This window comes from Elephantulus edwardii, unplaced genomic scaffold (genome assembly GCF_000299155.1).
Source record: "Elephantulus edwardii isolate Elephantulus edwardi_28Jun2011 unplaced genomic scaffold, EleEdw1.0 scaffold00031, whole genome shotgun sequence".
NCBI lineage: Eukaryota > Metazoa > Chordata > Mammalia > Macroscelidea > Macroscelididae > Elephantulus > Elephantulus edwardii.
This window is the reverse complement of record NW_006399781.1, coordinates 17,488,303-17,501,677: the sequence shown is the minus strand read 5'-3', so window position 1 is coordinate 17,501,677 and position 13,375 is coordinate 17,488,303. Positions and strand designations below refer to the sequence as shown.

General features: G+C 39.6%; 1 protein-coding gene and 1 pseudogene across 4 annotated transcripts in view; both read right to left on the bottom strand.

Moving 5' to 3' along the window:
• Positions 1–669: 669 nt before the first annotated feature.
• On the bottom strand, positions 670–3,773 carry LOC102857906 (annotated as a pseudogene).
• Positions 3,774–4,079: 306 nt separating this feature from the next.
• The window catches only part of GSR (glutathione reductase), a 44,409-nt gene continuing 35,113 nt past the window's right edge, over positions 4,080–13,375 (bottom strand). For 2 of the 4 annotated variants that reach the window (XM_006884124.1, XM_006884125.1), the window contains 5 exons: positions 10,904–11,062; positions 8,624–8,735; positions 7,369–7,500; positions 6,294–6,427; positions 4,080–4,229 (listed from right to left, as the gene is read on the bottom strand). In XM_006884124.1, coding sequence (XP_006884186.1) covers positions 4,080–4,229; positions 6,294–6,427; positions 7,369–7,500; positions 8,624–8,735; positions 10,904–11,062 — 687 coding nt within the window. The remainder of the gene's footprint in view (positions 4,230–6,293; positions 6,428–7,368; positions 7,501–8,623; positions 8,736–10,903; positions 11,063–13,375) is intronic. The other 2 variants (XM_006884126.1, XM_006884127.1) reach the window with 1 other exon arrangement.

The window sequence follows — 13,375 nt, the reverse complement described above, 5'->3', positions numbered from 1 at the left end:
AAAAAAAAAAAAAAAAAAGAAACAAGGGTAGAGCTGTGACCTGGGGAGGTTTGATATTACTGATTCCCTCCATATCTGAAATACCTGTGCTGGGCTATTCCTATAGAGAAGGAATGGAGCCTGACTTCAATTCTAGGTCAAGACTGAGTTCCAAAGGGAAAGGGTTGGAGTTTCATCCTTCTTCCCTTGCCCAAGAAGGGTGAGGTTCATGCAAACGGGGCAGATACCAAGGATGGGACCACCAACATTTTTTACTCTGCTTCCTTGCATGAATGGACTAAAGTGGTGGTTCTAAGAGAAGGATGGAGCAGCATCTTGACATCTTTTCTCAGGCAGCCTGGTGAGGATTGACCATAGGGAACTCATCCTGCCTCTTTCTCTTATCTGGGCAAAGGCAGGTCCCATAGGGCAGGAGTGAGGCTATGATCTCCAAGGGGTGGGGTTTAATTTCACAACATCATCCTGAAGTCTGAAAGACCTGTGCTAGGCTATTCTACTGGGGAAAGGATAGGGACTCATCTAACTCCTTTTCTTTGCCTGATTATCTCCCCTCAGAATCCCTGGGTAAGATAGTTTCATGAGGGGACATACAGGGGGAAAGGTAGGACCTCATTTTGACTTGCCCTCCTTTCCTGAGTGAGGAAACACCAGGGAAGGGATGAGATCTGATCATGACTCCTCCTCCATGCTGAAGCTGCTACCACAGCTGCTGGCTTTGGAGACAACAGGGGACACTGAGGAGAGTAGAGGGTCAGAGGCAGGTCGCAGTGGAGACAGGGTGCCCCCTGACAGCCCTCCCACCACTCTCTTCTTCTTCCATCAGAATGTCTTCCATCTCCAGGCAGAAGGGGTCCCCCAAATCCGCTAAATGGTCACTGGTAAAGTGTAGGTCCAGAAGAGCACCTGAAGGTGGTGCTGGGGACTGTTGATGAGAAGCATTTGGAGCGGATGCTCCTCCCATGTGAAATGTGCTTGGCCTGCCCTCTTTCTCAAGGTCCAGTTGCTCTGGCTTGAGACTATTAGAAGCTGAAGCTGTGGCCAGAGAGAGCAGTCCTGGGGTGGGAAGTACTGGCAGACCATGGATTTGGGCTTGCAGTTCTAGTTCCTGAATTCGGAGCTGTAGGTTATGGTTGGCCTGTTCCAGGGAGCGCTGCCGGCTCTCCAAGTCTTTGGAACGCTGTTGCTCCTTCTGCAATTGGCGGTTATAATCCACAGAAGCCTTCAGGATGATGCCCTTATTCCAGCGCATCTCCGGGTCACTGGATTTGGGGATGAGGGTGCCCAGTTCCTTGATCCTGTCGTTACTGTTGAATCACCTGCGATGCTCATTTAGGTTGTGATTGTCTTTTTTCTGCCTTTCTTTCAAAAGTGCCTTTGCCTCTGTCTCAGAGATCTCCTGCTTGATGTTGGGGAATTTAGCTGGGCAGGAGTTGCTGACAATGATGGCTGGTGTGGCCACACCCTGACTACTGTATACATCAAGATTCCCTGACACAGGCAGCATGCTGCGGAGCTGCAGCCCAGCATTGCCTACAGGCAAATAATTGAGCATCTCATCTTTATAACTGGACTCCAAGCAGATGATCTCATTAATGACATCATCGATCTTTTTCTGAACTAGACCCAATGGTAAGCAGTGCCATGGGACTGTTAGGAGCACTTGCTGAAGGGCCAATAGCATAGACAGTCTCAGGGGCAGGGAGAGGCTGGGCAATAATAGGCCCTGGAGGTGGGGCAAGGGCCTGGGAGGCCAATTTGGAACCAAGTGTAGTTGACAGGTATTGTTTCACCTGTTGCCAATGTGCCTGTTGTAGGTGGTAGCGTGTTGGGTTTTCCAGATGAGTCTCTACCTTGAGCACGTCTCTGGGCACCTGAGCAGGGGGTGCACGGCCCAATGTATGGCCACCAGCAGAAACACCAACTACAGAAATAGCAGGAGAGGTAGTTGCAGGACTAGGGAAGGGAGTGGCTGCAGCCTGTTCTTGATGTTCACGCCTCTCCTGCTCCTGGGCTTGGGCCTGCATTAACTGTTGCAGCAGCAAGACTCATGATGAAGATGATGATGATATGGCACGGTTCCTGGAGCCCCCTACAGAAGATAATGCAGAGTGTGTAGCTGGAGTGGCTGGTGTAGACTGCAATGATAATGGGAGGCTCGAGCATAGGGGTAGGAACTGGCTTTTGAGTTCATAGAAGTTGTCAGGATCAAGGATGTTTTCAAATTCGATGTCAGCAACAATTCCCAATTCCAGAAGCAGAGTTCAGGCTGAGCAGCTGGGCTGAGTGGGCTGGCCTGAGCTCCTCCAACAGCACAAAGACGGCTTGAGAGCTCTCTGTGCTGGCTTCTATGCTGTCTCAAGCTGTTTTGTCCACGAGACATGACGTCTGGCACCGGCAAAGCTCTACCAGACCGGTCGGGCCTCAGCCTGGCCCCCCTAACAAAGTAAGTGTTCCCTCTCCCTCCCCTCCATCGCCACAGCCTCCTTCGCCACTAAGCCATGGAGCCAACTCTCTTCTCAGTGCTTTTTGAAATGAAGGCTGAGTTAGGCCAGACCATCACTCAGAGGCAAGAGCAATATGAAGACTGATGAAAATGAAGACCCCTCAACTTTATTATTTTCATGTTAGTTTACTACAGAACCAGCAAATATGTGGTGCCCCTGGCATACTGCAATCAAGATTACTTGTTGTCAAGAGTGGGAGTGACTACTGGCCTCTTCCTTCTTCCTTATAGAAATGCATTCAAAATTTGGGGCCAGGTGAGGAAAAAAATTCAGTGGAGCCCAAAGGTTTGGCTCACTTTCTCTCAGACTGGTGGGGAAACTGGGGGATTAGCTTCATCAGTTCATGTTTATTCTGAGATCTGATTTCTTGCCATATCAAGTACATAAAACCTAGTTCTTCTTTTTCTTTTGCTGGCAATGAGTCTACAGTGTAGCAACCCTGATTTGGACCCATCAGAAAGACATTCAGTAAAAGTTTAAAGAATATAGTGGCACTACATTACTCATGAATGCCATGTAAAAATCAAACCACTTTATATAACTGGCAAAGGAAACAAAGTGTAAATATCAAAGCAATTTTGAAACTGTTCAAATAATTGACTTGTCAAATGCTTCTCTTATATCTCTAATCTTTATAAAAGAGAAATCTCTTTCTCTCTCTTAAAGCTTTAAGCCCTCTTAAAGCAGCTCAAGTGGTGAAATCTCAAACTCCAAGAAGAAACATTCATAGAAAAGTATTTGGAACCCAAAAAGTCTTTATAACACATTTTATAAGATGGAAAGGCTGTGATTTATTTTCAAATATTTGAAACAGTTTTCAGAAAAAAGAAAATGACAAAAAATACATACAAAAATTGTAAGTTACTCACTGAACTAAAGATCTTATTACAGGAAGGGACTTTCAAAGTACTGGTGTCCACCCCTCTCTGAAAGTAGGAGTCACTCTTCAATGATCCCTCAGATGTTTAACTAGCCTCCTAAAGTCTCTTCCAAGTCTGATGCACTTCATCTCACAAGAAGAACACAAACAACTCTGAATCATTTAAAACAAAAGGAAGACTGAAAACAAGGGAGGCAGATCTCTCAGGTGATGTACTTTTTAAAGAAAGGTCACATCCTTGGAGCAGCTTTGCAATATGCAGAGCACAGTACTGGCTTCAGAAAAATAAGGACTCTGTGCACATACATTATTAAATTATGAAGAGCTTCTGCCATTCTCTACAAAAATTAGCAGGCTATATTCATCCAGGTACATTACCTGTACTTCATATAGTTTTAAACTTGGAATGAAGCGGAAACAAAAACTCCCCTTTTGCCCCCAAATAAAACAAAACAAAACAAAGCTAATGCAGACCTATTAAACATACATGCATACAAATTTTGTGAGATATGAGCAAATTAAAATTAATCTTACACAACAAATTTCTAATTACATAACTAAGTTATTTCCATGGTCAGAAGATCCTGGTTAAAACACAGAAATATATAAAATTGTAGCAGTAAGTAAACATGATTATTTGGTTCCTTTCAAAAGGTCTCCTGGTCCATCTGCCATGCACTCCCGCTTCTGGGTGTTCAGCGAAGTGTAACCAGTTCTTCTGAAGAGGTAGGGTGAATAGCAACTGTGTTGTCAAAGTCGGCCTTGGTGGCTCCCATTTTTACAGCCACAGCAAAACCCTGAAGCATTTCATCACACCCAATTCCTTGCATATGGATCCCAACTACCTGAGGGGAAATAATTACTTTTTAAGTTAAATTACATATTAATTGCAGTCACAAGATTCTTAAATAACTTGATTTTTTCTTCAACCCTTAAAAACTTTACAACATTTCTAATGCCAACATGCGATAACATGGCCCACAAGGCCCTAGGCAGTCCTGCCTCCATGTTGAGGCCCATCTCACACAGCTCTCCCTCAGGCTTTTCTTGCTTTGGTTTCTTGGCCTTTGCTTCTGTCCCAAATACTCATGTGTCCTCCTTTAATAAACTGTTTCCTCTGTGTGGAAAATCTCTCCTCCCCTCACCAGTAAGAGCCCATTTACTCTTCACATAGTTACATAGTCTATGTCTTCCTGATTGAGTTAAATTTCTGTAACACGTGATCTCTTGGTACCAATGTTTCCTCATGGTTCTATCACAGCTTGTTGTTGTTAGGTGACATGGAGTCAACTTCACCTCAGAGCAACCCAATGTCCAAGAGATCTAAGCTTTGCCTGAACCTGCACCATCTTCACAATCTCTGTAACTTTGTGTTATTGAACAATTACTCGCCGTCCCTCCTGGTTAACATTAATCTCTAGAGAACGGTGAGCCTCCGCGACCCAGCAAAGACTAGTTCATAGGAGGCTTCAGTCAGACATGCTGGATGATTGCATGAGTAACCGCCCAGAAACATTTGATTCAAATTCATTTTCTAGTGAAGTTCCTCAATACATATTAGCACTACTAGCTAATGTTCGCTGTAAGTAAACACATTCAAAGTACATACTTCCTTAAGATGTAATATTAGAAGACACAAAGTGTAGCTGCTAAAAGAATCATCTTTCTAAAAACAAATCAATAAACTTTCACCTAAGCCACATATGTTCTTTTAAAAACTCAACTATGTTTCAATTTAAACTATAAACAAAACCCTCAAATTAAGTATCATACTTACCTATGGAAACCCTATGAACTTGAAGAAACAAAGAAAGCGTTCAAGTCTTTTGTTCATAGGGTCTCTAAGAGTCAATGGCACTTAACAACAACAACAACAACAATAATAAATGCATTAAACACAGCCAGAATTTTAGTTATTGTGAGTTATGCTGATTTACACTGAGCTTCTAATAATGGCTGTTGTTAGATGTGTGTTAAAGGAATGAATAAATAGTGTAAAGATATAATTTATAAAGAGATAGAAGTGAAGATCTTGTTGAAATTTTAGGCGACAGAAACTTTCAGGAGCAAGAAACCTTAGCCCTTGTTTTGCTGTCCATCTATGCACTTTTTACCACTTGTTCTTATTCTCTGCTTCTGTCAATCTTCAGTGATAAAAAATTCAATAAAACCAAAGACTGTGGCTTTTAGTGTATAGACTATGGAACCAGATACCGGCTATGCTATCTTTGACAACAGGAATTGGAAACTATAGCTGAAGTGTCAGTGAAGCCCAGCACCAGGAACCCAATGCACACTGCCCAGTTCCACTTCAATAAATTCAATTAGAATCAATCCAGCAAGCTGACAGTATAATCTATTTTTAATATTATAAATAAGTATGTCCAAGGGCAAATCAGAACCACAATGTAGTGCAATTTCACTATCACTAGGACAGTGTTAATGAAAAATATAACAAATGTTGGTGAGAATGTTAAGGAACTGGGACTTCCATGTACTCCTGGGGGGAATGTAAAGTGGGACAGTCACTTTGGAAAATGGTTGGCAGTTCCTCCAAAAGTTAAAACAAACAAAGATTACTGATTACTTCAGAAAATTCTGTTAAATAAACTTTCTCTTCTTTGCTGACTTGCTATGTTAATTTTCAATTTATCTTACATTTATCAGTATTTCTGCATTTTACATTTATTCTGGGTTATTGGTCAATGATGGTGGAGTTAGTAGTCAACAATGGTTTTCTGTAGTTTCCAACCTTTCCCTCTGACGTTTTAAATGCAGTAATATTACGAAGAACTAGCATCAGCAAATAGTGAGCCTGTTCATGTTCTCCTTCCTCCTTACCCACCAGGACCCTTCTCCCCACCAACTATACAGAGCACCAGATTAGCTACTGGACAGTTTTTCCATACCTTTTCCTCTTTGTTAGCACAAACCATTTTCATTACACATTTTGTTTTCCTTTTCGTAACTGCATGATACATTGGGGTAAAGGTGGTTGAATAGGTCTTCACATTTTCTTTTCCGTATTTTTTGATGGCCTCATCTACAATACACATCAAAGAATGTCTATCAAAGATCCAAATAATTACATCTGGCTGTCAAAGAAGATAGATGACCAGAAACACATAGCTTGAATCACAACATAAGGTACTACAAGCAGAACCGAAACCAAGAACCTACTACAAAATAAATGTTAATGTTATGAAAGATACTAAATGTTGGCATCATTAAAGATTACTGTCTCTAGATTAAGAAATAAACAAAAAAGGAAGATTAAATGCAATCCATTTTTCTGATAGGATACTCAGATCAAGCTTACTGGTCATTGAGGCAGTTTCAACTCACGTGTTACAGAGTAGACTGTGCTGCACTGGGCTTTCTGGGCTATATTCTTTACAGACACAGATCATCAAGCCTCAGTGATGCTGGCTAAGAGTGAACCACCAATCTCTTGATTAACAAACAGCTTAGCACAAACTGTGCCACCCAAGGACTGACTGGATACTATACTCAGAAAAAATTCTTTAGCAGGGCACTGAGGTTTTAGCAATAAGGCCTGCAGTTTATATAATATTGTATCTAAATTTTTTCATTTTGGAAACTGTATTGCACCAACATAAGTGGAATTAGTGCTGACAAGTGGATGCATGTACAGAGAGAATGATTAAAGGGGGAAAGGTTATTAAAGAGTGTAAGGAGTCCTTTGTATTAATTACTCTTGTAACTTTTAAATTTCGATTTTTTCAAATTATAGACAAAAAAAAAGGCAAAGAGATAGGGTGATGGTGAGGGAAAAGAACTCTACTTTTCTTTTTTTTTTTTTTAGAACTCTACTTTTCAGTATTAGCAGTCAGGGAAAATTTTGGAACTCTGATTAAGAGACTAAACAAAAAAAAGAATAAGGCATAGAAGAATAAGAAATTAAGCAGGTTACTAGAGGACGGAGAAAAAGAAAAGATAAATGACCTTATTTTTAATACCTACCTTCTGTGAGTCCCACTGTCCCAATAGGAGGGTGACTGAAGACCACAGTGGGGATATTGTCATAGTCTAATTTGGAATCTTGTTTGCACTCAAAAAGTCTATGGGCAAGTTTTCGGCCAGCAGCAATTGCAACTAAAACGATATTTTAAAAAATCAGTATTTATCTTAACTGGTTTGTTTTTTCAAACACAGTAGAAATATTCTACTAGCCTTACATCTAGCTACACCTGCTAGTTCTGACAAAGTTTTATGCTAATGTTCATTATAATAATATCTGGTTCAATATAATGAAGAGTTATCAATGCTTCAGTTAAAAATTCCAAACTACTGGTTTAAGTGGATTTCAAATATTCTGTAAACCAGCCCCTGCCTTTAAGGGGCTTATTCACAACTTCATTATCCTGTAACAATCTGTTTGCTCAACAAAGACATTTTGACACAATAGTTACAGGCCATCTTCATTCTACTCTATAATACTCATTTCACAATATGATTTTTTTCTATTTAAAAATCAATTCTTCAGTCTGTTTTGTCTCTATTTTTTAAAATGTCTGAATACAATAAAAACATCAGTTTTTAATTTTGTTCCTTTAAAACTATGTTTTATCAAAGTAAAATATTAGCAGAATATATTAAGACAAAGGGTGTTCTGGTGGCTTAATAATAAGGAGTAGGTCTGCCAACCCAAAGGTAGGCGGTATGAATACACCAACTGCTCTGAGAAAGACAGATGGGTAATCTCCTGCCATGTGATTTACAAACCCACTAGGGGGTCAACAACTATGAGTCAGATCTGATTTGATGGCACATAACAACAATATAAGATAAAGAGCTAGAAGTGGTGACAGTTAACTAAAAAATGCTTTAAACTTAGTTTAAGCTTTGAGAGGTGGAAGTATAAGGCATAATCCTGGGTGAGTAAAAACCAATTATATAATAATGTGATTCTAAAGTTCTTCTCCAAAGTTACTATCTTCATCTATTACCACTTATCACTGATAGTGTTCTACAGGGCATGATCATTGTCTTCCTATAAGAATTTCAGTATTTACAAAGGGATTTTTTTAAAAAACGAAAATTTAGTATTATTCAGAGGGTGTCAAGTGCACAACCAAAATATATTTCAAGACCTTTTTATCATTTTGATGACAAGGATATCCTTTAAACTTTGCTTAAACTGATTTGACTGGGAAGAGCTGGACAGCTCTGAATAACAAACAGACTTCCTTTAATCAAAATAAAGAAGAAACTTTACCTGGAGTAAGAAGAGCTTTTCCACACACATCCCCAACTGCATAGATCCCTCTGACACTGGTATTCTGGAATTCATCTACTATGATGTGACCTTTGTCGTCAGTCTGAATTCCCTAAAAAGGTGAAGGGCCATCAAGTCAATACATGACTCATTTACTAAACATTTCAGACCAATCTTTAATATCAACCTTCTTTCACATTGGCACCTCTTTATTCAGACTCTCCGAGGAACCATAAGATTAAAAGCATTTAAAATTGACAGATTTCATACATTTTAATTTAAAAGGTATGCAATGGATTCAAAGTTGATTTTTTAAAAAAATATTTTTGTTTGTGTGTACCATCAAGCTGCATTTAACTGGTACAGGAGATTGTCCCTCCTTCTCCAGCAGAGCATCTGGTGGATTTGAACTTCATACTTCTGGGATTGCAGTGCAGCTACTTGCCATGAGACCACCTGAGCTCCCTCCCAAGTTGATTTTGCAAATGTGCAATGCAACTGCCCAAGAGCGAGAACCACTGATACTAGATAAGCTGGCACTGAACTATCCAACACACTACTGCCTATTTCTGTGTAGTCCATCCCCTTGATTTTCAACTTTTGCCACTGAATACTCCTCCTGAGATTTACAGTATGAGAACTCATCAAAAGCAGAAAGCGTCTTTGAAGTTTATTATTTTAACTTTAAAAATACAAATCTATTCGACTACTTTACTCATCCAAATGCTGAAGAAGAACAAGAAATCTATAAAAGAAAACATTGGGATTGTGTACGTATGTGTGTGTGTGTGTACCATTGAATCAGATCTGACTGATATAGGAAGAGATTGCCCCTTCTTCTCCAGCAGAGCATCTGGTGGATTTGAACTGCATACTTCTGGGATTGAAGTGCAGCTTTTTGCCACTAGGCCACCAGAGCTCCCAAGTGAAACAATTGTTAAAACATAAATTCAAATGTTATAGATTGCCTAAGAAGCTTCAACAGATATGTAAGCTTCAAACATGCAAAATATTCTAACCAGTAGAACAGAACAGTGTATCAGAAAAACCATCAACAGCAGCAGCAGCAGGTCAACAGGCATGGAGGAATAATATTTTTATTCCCACTCTGTATGCAATGGAGTTCTGGCGGTCTAGTGAGTAAGTAGTTGCCCTAACAGTCCAAAGGCTGGTGCTTTGAACCCCCCAGCTGCTCTGCAGGACAAACATGAGCAATCTTCTTCCATGTGATTTATAGCCTCTGAAAATCCTCTGAAAGGTCAGCTCTGAGTTGGATGCAATTACACAGAACAAGACAACAGAAAATTATATACAAAATAATTGAGTCTTACAAGATAAAGCTTAGAAAGATTATGGTCAGGGCCATGTAACTTGTACTTATAGTAAAAAGGAGACTTGAGTCAAACTTTGGAGATCATGCTTCAGATTACTATACTAGACTTTGTGTAAAAATTTAAAAGTACTGATAAAAATGTTATCTATTTGTGTATGAAGCATTGGTGGATTTAAGAGAGACTAGTTTCATATCTGTTCCATCCATCTATCACAATGACCAGGACATGATAATACATTCAGCAATCTGGGTTAGATGCTTCAGACAAAAAGGAATCATTAAAAAAATGCAAAAGTATGACAGTGAAATAGAGTGCAAGACGGAGATGGCTAGTCAGAAAACTGCTAGACAACCTTGATTAGCAGTGACAGAGATCTGCTCTAGGGTGAGGACACTGTTCTTGCTGCCGTGTACTGTTGAGTCAGAACCAACCCGTATCGCTGACCCTCCAGTGAGTATTCAGAGGCAATTAATGGCATGGGAGGAGAATGCCCACCCTTCTCCTGTGAGAAGCAGCTGGTGGGTTTGAACTGTGTGCCTTTGGAATTGCAGCACATCTTCCTACTACTAGGCCACCATAAAATAGCTTGAGTGTTTTTAAATCTCAAAGAAGTAACAGGATTTGATGACAAACTGAATATACGAATGAAGAGAACAGACACCAATACAAAACCTGTATTCTGAGTCTTATAAGGGGTTTGTGAATGGGATGTGAAGTCACAGGGCCACCAACAGATTCAAGGATGTTTATGGTGAGCTGCACTTTCATGATAACCAAAAGGTTAAAAGTGCAGGGCCACCCAGTGATGCCTTGGAAGAAAGATCTGATAACCTATTTTCAAAACACCAGCCAGTGGAAACCCCAGGGAGAAGTCTTTAGTCTGACACACACACAGCAGTCATGAGTGGCAGTCTCCTCCATAGCAACTGGCTTAAAATTAGCCTACCAATGAGCTTAAATTAAGGCCTCTGGAATTTGGGTCTCGTCCAATGGCCCACAGCAGGCAGTCGATGTCTGGGATTGTGTTAACGGTGGGCTTCCGACCAGGAACTGAAGTAATCATGCTGAGTTCCAAGCCTGATGATGTCTTCTTAACTTCTTTGACCTGTTGGCAAATAAAATGTGTTTAAATGGGAATGAAAGTTTTCAAATGAAAGCAAATAAAGGTGAAACTAGAATTCTCAACACTGAAACAGAATCAAACCCTCCAGTGAATTCTACCTGCTGACACAGACATTTACCCAAAGGCCATCAATGCTAGAATTTCCTAGGGCCAAGCCAGCTTCCAGGGCTGTCTCAACTCACACTGCTGACGGCCAGTAATGTCAGTCTATATCACCATGTGTCATGAACTGACCTGTGTCCCCTAAAATATTGAATCAAATCCCTAACCTCTGTCCTTGTGGAAGAGTTTTGGTTAGTGGCATGGTAGTTATGTAGTGGGTTGCTAACTGCAAGGTCAAGAGTGTAAACTCACCAGGAATGCTAGAGGACAAAGATGTGGATCCTGATTCCATAAAGTTTTCAAGCCTTTGGTGAAATTCCACTCTGTCCTACAGGGTCAGTTACAAATGAATCAACTCTAGGGCAATGGCTTTTGGTTTCACACTTGTGAATGTGATCCCATTTGGGACTAGGTTTTTCTTTGTTATGTTAATGTGCAACAAAACAAACAAGAGAGTGTGGGGGTGTGTAAACCTAATCTCTTATGAGATATGAAGAGAGCAGCCTGGGCACCAAAGAATGCCAGTGAAATAAAGAAAAGGTATGTGCCACATGGAGATCTGCAAGGAGCCACGGAGAATGCCAGAAAACCTGAAACAAGGGTTTTCTCCAGGAACGAACAGTCTTCTCCCAGAGTTGTGGCTGGGAATTGGGACTTCTAGCCTCCTAAACTATGAGAAAATAAACTTCTGTTCATTAAAGCCACCCACTCTTGGATTGTTTGGGATAGTGGTACTTGCAAACTAAGAAAGCATCAAAAAGTTTCAGTGTAAAGTCCAAGTGTCTAAATACGTAATTTTTAAGAGTCATAATAAAATTTTAAGTCCTATACAAGAAAGAAATGGGCTACCATATAGGAAACCTTTTCAAACCACACATTTTTTTTTCTGGTTATTCTTTATCAGAATACAAGAGAGGTGGTAAGAACGAGAGTTGAACATAGTTTAAATTACTGCAATGGTTCTAACATAATCTTGTTATTTACCTACAACCTCCTAACTAGCACTTTTATATTCCTAAATCATGTTCACATTTATTAGTTCCCTTGAAATGGCCTATAATGAAAGAGTGAAGCTATGAGAGGGGGGAAAAAATCCATTTTATAAGGTTGACTGTCCAAGTAAACATTCCAAATCACTCTTAAATGAAGTACAAGCAGAGTGTTCCTCAGAGGGAACGGTGGTAAAACTTCACTGCATTGACTTTGGGTAGATTTTCAGTCCTTGGAAAGATATCATGCTGGGAAAGGTAGAGGGTGGGAGAAAGAGAGGACGACACTCAACAAGACAGACTGACATAAAGACTACCACAATGGCCTTGACAATGATACAGGACAGAGCAAGGCTCATATCTATTGCTCACTGGTGCCAGTGTGTCAACTACGACTCATAGAGACCCTCCAGTAACACTCTCCAAGAGAAATCTGCTGAAGTTCAGGAGAAGCAAAGTACTTAAAAATCCCTTCTACCATTTTTCCCAAGAAAGGACAGTAATTTTAGATTGCTTCAAGTTTGGTTAACATGTTAATGGCAAGTGGTGGGGGAAATGAAAATTCTCCTAGGAAGATTTATACAGGTAGTCAAGTGCCAAATACTTCATTTGAAGAAGTAGAACTAAGTACTCTGTATGTTAATTTCAAAGATAAATCCTTTGTATTTCCAGAAGAATTATTAGTTATTTGGGAATTTTTTATTTTAGCTAATATAAAACCAAAACTAAACCTGCTGGTTAAGTTGATTCTGATTAATTATCACTTTCCTTTGCTCTTATAAGGTTCTAAATCTTTACTAGAAGAGTTCTTTCTGTGGAGTAACTAGTGAATTTAAACTACTGAACTTTTGGTTAAGTATCAATACATTATGTCCTATGTATATAACATATATTATGAACTATGCCACCAAGACTCTTCATTTTAACCAATAAGTATATAATTTCCAATCTTATAAACTCTTAACAGTATCTTACTGTCTTTAAAAAGAAGTTTGTTTTCTGTTATAGTTATTATGAGGACATGTATTTTAAGTGAAAGTCTAGGTGAGAGACTGTATCTTATAGATGCAAATTATGATAAATAACTGTATTAGTTGTTTATACAAATGTCATTAAAATACAAACAAACAAAAATCCCTTCTACCTACAAAACTCAGAAGGGTAAGGTTTAAAAATAGATTCTATAATAACATTTCCAGAAAAA